General features: G+C 37.6%; 1 protein-coding gene across 7 annotated transcripts in view; it reads left to right on the forward strand.

Moving 5' to 3' along the window:
• FIG4 (FIG4 phosphoinositide 5-phosphatase) overlaps positions 1-15,527 on the forward strand; it is a 128,808-nt gene that overhangs the window by 40,953 nt on the left and 72,328 nt on the right. For all 7 annotated transcript variants that reach the window (XR_012433346.1, XM_074036862.1, XM_005551566.4 and 4 more), the window contains 5 exons: positions 2,422-2,570; positions 5,588-5,716; positions 8,711-8,811; positions 10,348-10,510; positions 10,914-11,011. Coding sequence is in view for 6 of the 7 variants with exons in the window: in XM_074036862.1 (XP_073892963.1) it covers positions 2,422-2,570; positions 5,588-5,716; positions 8,711-8,811; positions 10,348-10,510; positions 10,914-11,011 (640 nt within the window). In the remaining variant the exon portion in view is untranslated. The remainder of the gene's footprint in view (positions 1-2,421; positions 2,571-5,587; positions 5,717-8,710; positions 8,812-10,347; positions 10,511-10,913; positions 11,012-15,527) is intronic.

Genomic DNA, 15,527 nt, shown 5'->3' on the forward strand with positions numbered 1-15,527 from the left:
TTCGCTCCTATCAGTCACATAAACTTTTATATTATTTTCCAGTAGGTAAAAACAGAATGAGAACATAGTAGTACTTCTGTTTCTTTTTAGTCAACTTGTTTTATGTAAAAGCATTAAAATATAGCTGTTTCTTCCTTTTAAAAATCTTATATTTGAAAATCCAAATGGATAAATTAAAAGATGTTTATTCTCATAATAAAAATCATCTTTGTTTTAGGTAGGACTTAATGTATTTTAAAGAAATATTCTGATTTTGTAATCTTAAATTACAAAAATGAAATTTACAGTCAGCCTCTAATACAGAGTTGTAACAATTTCATGGTTCAACTTTTAGTAAATAATCTGGCAAAATTAGGTAAAAATAAGTTAAAAGTAGGAAGAACTGTTGCAATACTGATGTACTGCTGGTGGCATTGTAAATTGACAGTTTCCTGAGAAGGAATATAGCATTGAACGTATATGAAAATATGTCCTAAGAAAATAACCAGGAGCAAAAATACAAATCTCCATTGGTAAAGAGACATTTATAGCTTCTCTATTTATAATAGCCCAGACAAGCAAACCAAATAGTCCAGGGACATCCCAAATACTGATAACTGAAGAACAGTCAAGTAAATTATTACAACATCATGATAAGTATTTTACTACCATTGATGTGACCAGTATGTGGGCCTGATAGATACAATTGTTGTGATAGATGGAAAATTCTATCAGCTATGATATCCAGACTGAAAATAGAACACAGTGAGGGCTTGAGTCATAAGGACTAAAGGAGGACCTAGAGCATTTGTAGCTGTTGGTGTTATATACTACTGATAGGGTGCTTTGCATTAAAAAATTATTTTAAATTATTAATGTAGTTAACTGTTTCTTTATGAAACAAAAACATGTCTACTACATGGGGTGAATTATGTCTTTATCGATGCAAACCTGAAGGAAGCTGATTATTTTAACAGAAGTGGAGTGAAGGGCTCCTAAAGAAATAGTTTTTACTTCCACAAACATTTATTTAATGTATATTTCCATTGTATTTTTTGCCATCTTCTAGTTTTCAGTCTTTATGCCTAACTTTGTAGTGTTTGTGAATTATTACTGAAGCTCAGTGCTATTATTAGAAATGGCCTTCTTCTGCTTCATATTTCTCAATTTTGTCTGTATTTTTATACTGAGTTGTGATCAAATCATTCTATAAGTAAATACATGTAGGTTAAAGTTTTTGTGCCTCATAAGTAGGCTTTTAAAAAGGTTATAATATATTTTTAAGAATCTCTAGAATAAAGGGATTGTTTTAAATAGAAAGAATTGATTGTTAAAAATCAGAAACCAACTTCTTAATATAACTTTATCCCTTTGAGATTAGATGTTAAAATGAATGGATCCATCAAGCAAATGTGATACAATTGAATTTCACAGATGAAACAAATCAATTTCAATCAAATTATATAAAGAAATGATAATTAAAATAATGTGTGTGATTCTCCAGACGGAATTGTAGCCATTTTAAAATATGACTAAAATACTTTAAAAACAAATTTGTATGAAGTATTCAAAATACCTTCTGAAATTCTGTGCTAAAAGTGTATAGCTAGGCTTCTTTAGAATTTCCAGTAAAAGCTGGAAAGCCCCCCTCACACGTAAGAAATATATATACACACACACTATACATACATATGTATAGTATATATATGCACTCTATGTATATATGGATATTTATATAGAGTATGCATATATAAATACTCTATAAATATAGAGTATAAATATATTTGTATATTTTTATATATAGATACTTTAAAAATATCTCTAGCTATATATATAGAGTGCTAGAGATGCTTATTTAAAAAGTATTATGTGAAATCAAAATTGTAATGAAATTTAATTTGCACAGAGACAGTTATATTTTTGAAATGCCTTTTACTCTTCTAAAACATGTTTCACTGTAATGGCCTATATTATTTGCTTATTTCTGTTTTACAAAGTCAGTTATGATACCACCATTAATAATTAATATAATTATTTTTGCTGTTGGGTAAACTAGGGTACAGAACTATGCAGTATTGCAGTGGATATTGTAGATCTGTAAAACCCCATACAGATTCATAGAAGCTATGAAAGACCATGAACTTAGACTGATTTTAGTATGAAGCAAAAAATACACATTGTACAAATCAAAGAATGTAGGTTACTGACATTGTATTGTATATTTCCAGTCATGCAGATGCCTGGTCATGCAGTGAGGTTGTTATTTCCAATTACATTTATATTTTGCTGTGTTTTACAGTGCTTATTTGAATAGCATTGCTTCCAAATAAAGTAACAGGTGTTAAGTAATTTAGTTCACAGATTTTAATTCTGTATGGGAGCCAAGACCTTGAAATATGCTTTGCTTTTGTAATTCTTATTAAGTTTCAATTCTGTTCTCAGTTACAGCTATGATTTGTCCCACTCACTTCAATATAATCTCACTGTCTTGCGAATGCCCCTGGAGATGTTAAAGTCAGAAACGACCCAGAATCGCCAAGAGAGCTTTGACATCTTTGAAGATGAAGGATTAATTACACAAGGTGGAAGCGGTAGGTGGTCTTGGCATATCTAATGTATATTAATGTGGTATCCATGAAGTGACATCTTATTAAATTCACTCACATTTCCCTCATATTTGTCCACCCCTCTTTGCTGTTTGTCCTTACGTGGGGTTGTTTTGGATATGTGAAGTTGACCAATTCATTTTTATAGAGCTATTAGTCACCATGTAATTTCATTTGTAGGCCAGCCACAAAATTGTATGCTGACATTTTCTAGTAATTATTCATGTACTTTTTATTGAATACATTCAAGCGTAGACTTTTACATGGTGTGCAGAGGTGAAGTTTACATGGATTTTTAAAAAAATATTAGATAATACAGACTCCTTATTTTCCTTCACAGAGACCAGTTTGTTATGGTCCGAGTTTTGAAAAAGAGTTACCATGAGTTGCCTATTATGTGCTAGACATTTACATGTAATATCTCTAATCCTCATAAAAACTCTGCTTAGTAGGTATAATGCTAGTTTTATAGAATTAAACTAAGTAGGGAACAGAGGCCTGGAAATGAAGATCATACGGCCATGTCAAGGAATCAGTGCAGCAGGTCAGAGGTCGTTATTACTTTGATCGGTCCCAGCTTGACCCATCAGTCCTGTGTAGGTCTTGCCTCCGCAGGACTGCTGTAAGACACTGTAGGGCCACTCACTGCCTCACCCAGAGTGCCCCTGAGATCCTGAACTAAACCAGTCACACAGTACCTTTATTGCCAGATTCTTGGGTTGGTCTAGCACTCTAAAGCTAGAGGCATTGCTAATGTGAATATTGTAAGGGAATCATTTCAATAGTTAAGACACTTTAACTGTGTTCAACTGACTGTGGAAAGTAAGTCAATAGTGTCTTTGGGTTCCTTGCTCTGTGCAACTTCAATGATAGTGATGAACATGTGGATGCAGAGGTAGAATCCAATCTAAAGTAGTCCCGGAAGATCTGCCCTTGCAGCACTCTCAAAAAGAGGCTGTGTTCTGTTAATGGTTTGCCAAAGGTTGTGATCCACTCTAAAACGGTTTAGGCTGTTACTTAAACTGAATTTATCCCTGGCATTTCCCTTGACTCTTGTTAGTTTACTTGATTGATTATCACTTGAGCTAAGGTGAAACCCAGGGCACCCTCCCTACTCCCAGATCATTAGATCACATACATTTGCCCTGGTTCAGACACTCTGGTGGTAACCTATACCACTAGAGACAGATAGAGGGCAAGACAGCTAGTGTGTTTGAATATTTGCTTGCAACACTTCTGAATATCACAATTTGTAATGCAAAAGCTGAAAGTATCCCTGAATTTGCCCCAAATGCCATCCAAAATCTGAATTTCAATATCTGTTCTGGGATCTGAATTAAGCCTCCAGTGCTACTTAATTTTTTGTCATCTCTGGAGCAATTCTACTTGACAGATATGAATAATTGGGTGTATTAGTTTATTCTTGTTGCTGTGACAGATTACCTAGCTTAGTTGCTAAAACAACATACATTTATCATCTTACAGAAGGCAGAAGTCCACAGTGGGTGTCAGTGAGCTAAAATTAGCATGTCAGCAGGAGGCTCCAGGGGAGAATCAGTTTTCTTGCCCTTTCCATCTTCTGGGGGCTGCGTTCATCCCCTGGCTCATGGCTCCCTTCCATCTTTAAGGCTACATTACATTACCTGACACTCACACTCCTGTTTTCCTCTTTGACTTACAAGGACTCTGTGATTACATTGGACCCACTTAGAAAATGCAGAATAATTTCCCCGTCTCAAGGTCCTGATTAGGAGCCTTAACTTCATCTTCAGCTTTAATTTCTTCTTGCCATGTAATGTAACAGTTCATATTTACAGTTTCTGGTGATTAGCATGCATACATCTTTGTTGAAGGTGAGATTCTTCTCATCACAGAGGGGTAAACTGATAAGAAACAGGGAGTGAGAGTAGAAGGTATGGAAGTAGGTTGAAAAGGAAAGCAGTAAATTTTTAAAATAATCTGTACTGCATGTCAGATACTTTGCATGTATTATTTAACGTGAACAATATCTTTGAGGTGAGTAGTATTAACATCATTTTCTAGTTTAGAAAGTTGAAATTCAAAGACATTAAGTAACTTGCCTAAAGTCACAGAGTAAGTGACAAAACAGGACTCCTATCGATGTCTTTATTATTAATTCTCTTGTGTAATGCATTGAAAGGGCAGAGAAAGTTTAGTTTTTATGAATCAAACCTAAGTGTAGTATAGTGTATAAATAAATACTCTTAACAGATCATGTTTTGACGAAAAAGATGGTCTTTATTAACTGCTATTCAGAACCGTTACAGTCTTTTAAGCTATTATCTTATAGTTTTAATTTTTCACTTCATGTAAGTTTTGTAAAACTCATTGCTGTTTTAATACATTTATCTGGATATGCTAAAATTATGTTTGATGAAATTAATTTATTTGTAGAGAAAAGGCCTGACATAATAACAAACGCCATGTATTGGAAGTATTTGTAATACACCAGGCTTATTCTAGGCCCCTTATGTGCATTATTAATTCATTTCATTCTTACAATAACCACGTGGTACAGGTGAGGAAACAGAGGTGCCGCGCTGGGTGAGTAACACTCTTGATCATGCCTGTCACCCTGCTGATGAGAGGCAGAGCCAGGATTTGGATCCAGGAACTTTGACTCCATAGCCATGTGCTCAACCGCTACTTCCACCACCTCTTGTCTTTATGTATTTGTAACATGCCCTCAATTTCCTTGTCATTTTCTTTTCTCTGAAGTTAAGAACTCTCACAAGTCAGAAAAGGGATTTCTTTGACTTTTTACAGAATCAACACAATGTTCTGGACATGATAGGAATGATATCCACTGCAAATGGCAATGCTGTTAACCAAGCATGTTACTTTGAAGTTAAAAACAGAAGTTAACTTTAAAATGAGTTGAATGTCAGCCAATTTCCATATCTTTCTGATACGAACCTTTTTTTTAATTGATACAAAATATTTTATGTGTTTATGGACTGATACAGACTTTTATTTTTCAGGGGTATTTGGCATCTGTAGTGAGCCTTATATGAAATATGTATGGAATGGTGAACTTCTGGATATAATTAAAAATACTGTGCATCGTGACTGGCTTTTGTATATTATTCATGGGTTCTGTGGGCAGTCAAGTATCCTTTTTGATAAAAAAGTAAGATACATATTACTAAACTTATGATGTATCAATTTGTAGACAGCTACATATGAATTATGTGATTATAATACCACTCTGCACCCCAACAGGAAAACCTGCCCGTGATACTATGTAGTAGAAATACAAATAAGAATGCAGACTATTTGAACAGGCCTGTAATATACCCAGAAAGATGAATAAATAACAAGGAAGAAAATGCAATGCGATATAGGTAGTAAGTGTCATGTTTATCTGGGAGAAGGAGGAGAATTACTGACAGTTGGAGAGGATGGGACAGGCCCATGGGAATAGTTGAACTTGGCCTGGGCCCTAAACAAAAGTCAGTGCCTTAGCAGCGAGAGAGATCAGCAGTCCGAGCAGAGAGAATCGCAGCCTGGGAAACACTGTGTGTGTAGAGGTGGAAAAACACATAGGAGTGTTCTCATGGCTTGTGGATAAAACTCCCAGGAGGTAGGATATAGTGGGAAGGAGATTGGTATGTGGGAGTCAGATTGCCAGTCACCAGATTTCCTCGGTGGTCAAGCTGAGGACTTTGGGTTTGGTGCTAGAACTTTTGAAAGGTTTTGTACGGGAGAATGACATTTGCAAAGCAGTATTTAGGAGGCTTGAGTTGACAACCATTTTCAAGCTGGAATAAGTAAAGTGAAACTAGAACAAGGAACGTGAGTTAGGAAAAGATGGCAGTAGTCCAGGCAAGGGGGCAAAATAGATTAAAGAGAAGTAGGTTCAGCTTTGGGTTAAGCTGATGAGTTCAATTTTATAAAAACTTTTATTTCCTTCAGTAGCTTCATGTCTCATTAATTTGTAGCTACATTGAAGCCTTTTAATAAAGTGCAGTTATGGGGTTTAAGAAGGTAGCACATACCATCTAGAAGTGGTGATTTGATTTTTTCTATCACTTTTTGAGATCACATAGGGCATTTTTGCATTCAGCATGTTTTCTACTATGTTAGGCTTTTAAAGAAAAAGGCGTTTGTACCTTTTTCCCCCACAGATAAGAAGTGTTTGTAATGGATTTGTATTTTTCTTAATTTTATTCTCTTTAGACATTTAAAAGAACCAAAAAAGAAACCTTTGCTTCTTTGTTTTCAGTTGGAATTTGCAGTTTAATGGCCTCAGATCCTTCTCCAGATCCCCAGGGTTTCTTTGTCTTATTTATGGAGAAAAACCGGTCACTTTCTCCAGCGCACTATGAGGCCCCACTCAGGCCAGCCCTGGCCCCCCTTGGTACTTGGAACTGAAGTTACAGATCTATATTAAAATAATAATAATAATGTACCAAAAAAAAACTTTAAAGGAGTGGTTTCTTTGAGACTATTAAGTGGGTGAATGCGACTGACCATTATTATGCTTTCTTGCACCAGGAGCATTTGAGAGGAGTGGTGCCAAGGGCACAGCTGGTGAGGTTACCCTTGAAGAGCAGCAGGACTGCCTTCTGTGAGGGGGACGAAAGGCTAGATGAAAGCACAGAGGGATTTTGAAACAAAGATCAGTGAGATTTATGTGCTACACTTGAAAATCAGGCTCATTACTTTATAATCACTTTCAACCAGTGAGTGGTATTATCTGGTTGATCATTACTGCATAACGAGATTTGATCCTGAATTACTTTGTCTCTTTCCAAAAGTAAATTCTGCCTGGGAAGAACACAGGTTTTTCACCACCAAGGATACCAAAAAGAATGTGCTACAATTTCTAAAGGTAGTTCCTAAAAGATAGTTCTAAGCTGTTTTGTGTTTCCAAGAGCTAACTTGGGGCCTGGCGCATATTAAACATCATAAATGTTTGTTTTTTTTAAATAGTGAGCAGCATCATAGATGATCATTTTGAAGCTCATAAGTTTAAACAATGAATCTAGTCTCCTGGTTATCAAGCATTTAATGAATTCTGGAAGTCTATATGAGATAGAGTAGCTTTTGATAACAGTAGCTTCTGAATACTACAGACCAGGCACTAGTTGTACACACATTATTTCACCTAGTCCTCCTGACCAACTTTGGTTACTTTATTGTTACTCCATTTTATAGAAGATGAGACTTGGCTCAGAAAGTTAAGTAAGGTGACATAACTAATAAGCTGTATCTTGGTTAAGCAGTTCACAATAAATTATTCAGTGTTCAGGATTTGCAGGTAGGTGACAAATTTTGACTGCTTTTAGAGTCTTATACTCAGTTATATCCTCAGTGTTACATATTACTCATAATTTAAACAACCTATTAGATGGCACATGTTCTCTCTGAGAGGTGTATGATCTTGGAAGACTAAGGGAGGTGTATTAGTCCATTCTCACACAGCTATGAAGAACTACCTGAAACTGGGTAATTTATGAAGAAAAGAGGTTTAATTGAGTGTAGGCTTAATAGGAAGCCTGACTGGGAGGCCTCAGGAAACTTACAATCATGGTGGAAAGTGAAGGAGAAGCACGCACATCTTCACAATGGCAGAGCAGGGGAGAGAGCAAGTGAAGGGGGAAGTGCCACACACTTGCAAACAACCAGATCTTGTGAGAACTCACTATCACAAAAACAGCAAGGGGGAAGTCTGCCTCCATGATGCAATCACCTTCCACCAGACTCTTCCCTGACACATGGGGATTACAATTCAAAATGAGATTTGGCCGGGGGCACAGAGCCAAAGCATATCAGAAGGATTAGCTGTTTACATTACTTGTTTATATCCTTTACTTAGCCATAGGGCTTCCCTTGACCAGTAACCGTACACCTGCTTACCATTTCCTCTGAAATTTATGGAAAGCACTCCTTAGTTAGGTTGGATATTGCCTTCCCTTTGTAGCTGAACTGCAATTCTGAAGAAACCATTAGATCCAGTGCTGTTCCATTCTTGGGTGGAGCTTTTGGTGTTCTTTAAGCCATTGGACTAGCTGTATCTAAATGTGTATGTAAGGTATAATGACTCTATTGGTCTTATGTGACAGTCATGAATGCTAAACAACCTTAACTTGCTTTCTAAGAGCTGTTGATCTATGGACGACCAGTGTATGTCACTCTAATAGCTAGAAGATCAAGTAAATTTGCTGGCACCCGTTTTCTTAAAAGAGGTGCAAACTGTGAGGTAAGATGACAAACAGTATCTTCACTGAACTTTAAAGTTTGGTATCAGCTTTGCTGATGTAGAAGCACAGTGAAATTTTAAAACATGAAATTTCTTAGTTTGGGATGTTATCAGGAGAATACAGTTGCCATTTGGTATCAACAAGGGATTGGTTCTAGGAACCCCCTTCCCATCCAAAATCCACAAATGCTGAAGTCTCTTATATAATATGGCCTAGTGTTTGCATATAACCTATGTACACTCATCTGTATACTTTAAGTCATCTCTAGATTACTTCTAATATCTAATATGATGTAAATGCTATGCAAATAGTTCTATTACTATATCGTTAAGGGAATAACGACAGTAAAAAAGGTCTGCACGTGTTCAGTTCAGATGCAACCGTTGTAGGCCTAACCACATTTTCTATCTGAGATTGGTTGACTGTGGAGGGAACCCATGGATGTGGGGGGCTGACAATAATTAATACTCCAGTGCATCTGAAACATGTGAGAAGTATGACTAATAAACAGATGTTCTGAAAAGTCAGCCATCTTAGAGTTATGCAGTGCTTTGAGGAATTATAAAATGTCTAATGTTGTGGAGGGTGAGCCATTTCTATAATATGTGGTACATGTTTAATGTAGAGACAAAAATAGCAAAGCACCTCCACCCAAGTAGAAGGCAGCACTCATCACGGGAAGTCAATTCTTGATAAGAAGATGAAGTGGAGCAAGGTACGGGAAACCTTTGCCCTCTTCGTCTTTTTTGCCCAGACTCCTTTTTCTGTTCACCGTTAGAAAATAACAACAGCAAAAATGCAGCCATCCTTCCATCAGCCGTGTTCTCTCCTTTGAGTGCTCCGTCTCTGTTTGCAATAGACAACTTGAGTCTTGAGTGGATGTGTGATTCGGTAGACAGATTGAGTGAGGCATTGGATTTTGATCCTGGCTTAAAATAGCAACATTGTTCTTAAAATTATATCAACAATGAAAATTGTTACAGCTGATGCTTTAAAATATCAGGATTTTGCAACTATATTATTTACTTTTGAATATTCAAAGGATAATCAGACATGTTATTACTGCCTCTAAAATTATTCTTTATTATGTCCTTATATACTTCTATAAGTACCTCAAAACCCTATTTTTTCCTTTTGTCCATCAGGCATTATATGAATCTCACTCTTTTGTTCTTTTATGTCATTTTGGTCGTCAGAATTGAATTTTGATATTCTTCTAGTCTTCCTTACCTCCTGTGTAATTTCGTGTAATTGTCGTTTCTTTCCCTCTCTCGCATTTATTTAAACCAGCTGTGTCCTATCCGACTTATATTATTAGAGATTAATTTGGTTTTTTCCTAGTCTATTCTCTGCTACTTTTAATTGCCTTCTTTATTATATTTTAATGGTTTTGCTTTTCTAATGTGCATATTGAATATTGATCAATGTTTACCTCTCAAAACTTTCAAAGAATAGGAATTATAACTTCATTGAAAGTTATTTCATTAAACATTTCTAAGAACATAATGTATTTTTCAATGCACCTTTCTTTTCAGGGTGATGTTGCAAATGAAGTGGAGACTGAACAAATACTTTGCGATGCTTCTGTGATGTCTTTCACTGCAGGAAGTTATTCTTCTTACGTACAAGTTAGAGGATCTGTGCCCTTATACTGGTCTCAGGACATTTCAACTATGATGCCTAAACCACCTATTACATGTGTGTGGAGCCATGTTTTTAATAATAACTCCTGTCCTTACATTTAGAGATAGTGAACTGTTGTCGCAGAAACCTCATAAATACTTAGGTTTTCACGAGGTTTTAGTCCTGGAAGGTAGTTAATTTAGAAGAGGAATTTCTGTTTTTCTTACGTAATAAATTTATATTTAATTTTGACTGTTAGTAAATTATTTTTATTTTGCTTCAGAAATGTAAGAATCATTCAAATGTAATAAATACATGATGAATAAGTGTCTAGTGAGCACCTTAAGAAGGATCTGGGAAGTGAAGCTATTGAAAGATTAGTCAAATTCCATTTCTTTAAAAAAAACAACCCTATGCTTCTTTTATTTTTGCTTTGCAATTTTCATTCAGGTGCTTTTTCATCTTTTTTCCTTCTTAGTGGATCAGGCAGATCCATTTGCACATGTGGCTGCCCTTCACTTTGACCAGATGTTTCAGAGGTTTGGCTCTCCCATCATCATCTTGAATTTGGTGAAGGTATGATGTGCTCATCTGTTTGGTTATGAGATTCAGACACTCTGGGAAGCCTCTTCCTCAACACAGTGGGGGTTAACAAGCCGTGCTTTCCCTCTCCCTAGTGGAGAGACGTGCAGATTATTATGCTGGGACAGCTCACTGTGTCTGAGCTGAGTCACTTTTCTTTGGCCTCAGATTCCATGTGGCTTCTTCTCTGCATGGCTGAAAAAAACCAGTAGTATTTCTCTAAGGGAGTAGAGTGATTCAGTATATCAGGAAATCATTGTGTCCTGATTTCCTTGTGTGAATTAGATGTAGGTGAAACTTCTGCCTTAGTTCCCAAGACAACCTGGAGAAAGAAGCATGAAAATCAAACTATCACAGCCTCAACTTTACAGTCAGCTCCCTTGAAAATCCATAAGCTCCCCTGGGCAAATTAATTTATAATAATAGGATCAAAAGGCTAGATTCATAAACTAGGGTACTGTTGTTTCTCAGGGATCAGGTGGGCTTGTGAGAAGCCCAGACAAGGTGGTATTAGCCTCATAGTTCCCTGCTTTCTTGGCAGAGTACATGGACTAGTCAGCGTATCTATCTATATGAATGGGCATACAGGTCAAAGGCTGAGAATAGGAGGCAGGGAGATCACACAATAAGTTTTATCTGCATCTGTGGCAGCCAAGTGAATTGAAAGACTCTCGGTCAGAAGCCAAGAAGACCCTGAGAGTATGAAAAGCAAGGGCGTTGTTACATCATGTGCTCGTGGTGGTGCCCAAGCATCTAGTACTGTCTGAGGTTATTCTGAGAGGTTGGTTAATAAATGTAAATGAATTTACTAAAAAAACCAAGGAAGCCTGTGACCCTGTGTCCATTTAGTGAGTCATTAATTTTTATTTATTTATTTTTTATTATACTTTAAGTTCTCGGATACATGTGCAGAACGTGCAGGTTTGTTACATAGGTATACATGTGCTGTGGTGGTTTGCTGCACCCATTAACCCTTCATCTATATTAGGTGTTTCTCCTAATGCTATCCTTCCCCTATCCCCCCACCCCCTGACAGGCCCCAGTGTGTGATGTTCCCCTCCCTGTGTCCATGTGTTCTCATTGTTCAGTTCCCACTTATGAGTGAGAACATGCAGTTTTTGATTTCCTGTTCCTGTGTTAGTTTACTGAGAATGATGGTTTCCAGCTTCATCCATGTCCCTGCAAAGGACATGAACTCATCCTTTTTTATGGCTGCATAGTATTCCATGTTGTATATGTGCCACATTTTCTTTATCCAGCCTATCGTTGATGGGTATTTGGGTTGGTTCCAAGTATTTGCTATTGTGAATAGTGCTGCAATAAACATATATGTGCATGTGTCTTTATAGTGGAATGATTTATAATCCTTTGGGTATATACCCAGTAATGGGATTGCTGGATCAAATGGTATTTCTGGTTCTTGATCCTTGAGGAATTGCCACGCTGTCTTCCAAAATGGTTGAACTAATTTACACTCTCACCAACAGTGTAAAAGCGTTCCTATTTTTCCACATCCTCTCTAGCATCTTCTTTCCTGACTTTTAAATGATCGCCATTCTAACTGGCATGAGATGGTATCTCATTGTGGTTTTTTTGATTTGCATTTCTCTAATGACCAGTGATGATGAGCCTTTTTTCGTATGTTTGTTGGCCACATATTAATGTCTTCTTTTGAGAAGTGTCTGTTCATATCCTTCGCCTACTTTTTGATGGGGTTGTTTTTTTCTTGTAAATTTAGGTTCCTTGTAGATTCTGGATATTAGACCTTTGTGAGATGGAGAGATTCTACAATGTTCTCCCATTCTGTAGGTTGCTTGTTCACTCTGATGTTAGTTTCTTTTACTGTGCAGAAACTCTTTAGTTTAATTAGATCCCGTTTGTCAATTTTGGCTTTTGTTGCCGTTGCTTTTGGTGTTTTAGTCATGAAGTCTTTGCCCATGCCTATGTCCTGAATGGTATTGCCTACGTTTTCTTCTAGGGTTTTTATGGTATTAGGTCTTACATTTAAATCTTTAATTCATCGACTTAATTTTTGTGTAAGGTGTAAGGAAGTAATTTATAGATTCAATGCCATCCCCATCAAGCTACCATTGACTTTCTTCACAGAATTAGAAAAAACTACTTTAAATTTCGTATGGAACCAAAAAAGAGCCCATGTAGCCAAGATAATCCTACGCAAAAAGAACAAAGCTGGAGACGTCATGCTACCTGACTTCAAACCATACTACAAGGCTACAGTAACCAAAACAGCATGTTACTGGTACCAAAACAGAGATATAGACCAATGGAACAGAACAGAGGCCTCAGCAATAACACCACACATCTGCAACCATCTGATCTTTGACAAACCTGACAAAAACAAGCAATGGGAAAAGGATTCCCTATTTAATAAATGGTGCTGGGAAAACTGGCTAGCCATATGCAGAAAACTGAAACTGGGTCCCTTTCTCACACCTTATAGTCAGTCATTTACCAAGTATTTTTGAGAGTTTCCTATGTGCCAAGGCAGTTCCATATACAACTCCTACCTCGAGCTAACAGCGTGTTGTAGGAGATGGTGAGGTAATGCAGAGGCACCAGTACAAGGCAAATGGTGCAATAAGAGCTTATAATGGAGAGAAGTCTTTCCTGAGAACAGGATGAGTTAGCATCAGCCTGAAGGAAGAGGCATTAACCAGGTCAATGGGAAAGAGAATGGTCTTCAACTCAGAGCACAGCATGCACAGAGTCCCTAGGACAGGAGGAAGTGTGGTGGGTTGGAGGAAGAAAAGGGGGTTCTCTGTGGTTGGGGCCCAGAGGGTGAGGACAACATGCTTGTTGTGAGATGAGGCTAAAGAGATGGTTATGGCCAGACCATGCAGGGTATTGTAGGCTGTATTAATGAGCCTGACCTTCTTCCTGAGAGTAATGGAAGGTCATTAAGAATCTTGCATGGTTGAGAGGATCCTTGTCATATTTATGTTTTGAAAAGATTACTGTGACCTCAACATAGAAAACAAATGGATCAGTACAAGGCTAACGTCAATGCTGGAAGACCAGATAGGAGGCTGTTACAATTGTCCAGAAAAGAGGTGATTATGCCTTAAACCAGGGTGGTGTGGTGGAGATGTAGAGAAGTGGACAGTCAGTAGACTTGGTGATGTGCTGGATTTGAAATGAGGGGACAGGGGATGTCAGACTCAATTCCCAGTTTTCTGGCTTACTCAGGTGGGTGAATGGTGATGCCATTCACTGAAATACAGAACACTGACTGGGTTTGTTGGAGGAAGATCATGGGTGTAGCTTGGATATACTGAGTGAGGTTTGAGGTATGCTTGAGTCCTCTAAACGGAGGTAACAGTTCAGGGCATGGTTCAGGAGCTCAGAGGAGAGGTCTGGGCCCAGATGTGATTTTTGTAACTCTGTTTACAAGTGACATTTGAAGGCATGGGCATGGATGAGATGCCCATGTGGAGAGTATAAAGTAAGAAGGAAAAACCTCAAACCTCATCTTGGGGGATCTCCAGCTCTGAACGCCCAGTTAGAGTGGCTGAATCTCCAAAGAAGTCAGAGAAAAAAACAGCCAGAGGAGTGGGAAGAAAACCAGGAAGTGCTGTGTTAGGAATACCAAGAGAAAGCATGTTTCACAATGAAGGAAGTGAATGATCAGCAGCATCAAATGCTGAGGGCTCAAGTAAGATGAGGATGGAAAAATTGTCCGTTAGTGTTAGCATCATGGAGGGCACTGATTGAAGTGGACCGAGTGTGGGATAACAGTGAGAAAGTGGGAGCAGTAAGTATTTACTCTTCCCCCAATAGGAGTACCCAGTAAAAGATGGCATTTTTATTTTTTAAAAGAGATCATACCGATACGTTTAAAAGCCTATGGGGAGGATACATTTGAAAGGGAGAGTTGTCTGACACAGGAGGGAAAAGGAATGATCCGTGATTTCATGTACTTAAGAAAGTAGGAAATGATGAAATCTGAAGCATACGTGGTAGAATTATTATTTTATTTTTGAGACAGGGTCATGCTCTGTCACCTAGGCTGGAGTGCAGTGGCAAGATCGTAGCTCACTGCAACCTTGAACTCCTGGCCTTAAGTAATTCTCCCACCTCAGTCTCCCAAAAGTGCTGGGATTACAGTCATGAACCATGGCGCCTGACTGCAATTATTTTAATGAAGAGACAGAGACTAGTAAGGGTTCGGGCATGTGTGTATTTGTGAGCATGCACATTCCATTCTGATGGCTTTAATTTCTCCTTAAGGTAGGAGGAATGATCATGCTGAGAGTGGAGGTTTGAAGGGAGTGGAGAAGGTTTAAGTCTTGTGTACATAAGAGGGTAAGTTGACTAGAAACCTGCAGGAAGTACCAAGAGCCAATTTCAAGTTGGTAATCATGATTTCTTAAATGGAATCATTTTACTATTGCCTGCCTTCTTCCAGCAGGCTTGTGAATGAGTGTAAGCACAGGTAAAATAATAATTGGGTTTATTTAGTTTCATCAGACAGGTGTGACATAAAAAGACA

Source organism: Macaca fascicularis, chromosome 4 (genome assembly GCF_037993035.2).
Source record: "Macaca fascicularis isolate 582-1 chromosome 4, T2T-MFA8v1.1".
Classification (NCBI taxonomy): domain Eukaryota; kingdom Metazoa; phylum Chordata; class Mammalia; order Primates; family Cercopithecidae; genus Macaca; species Macaca fascicularis.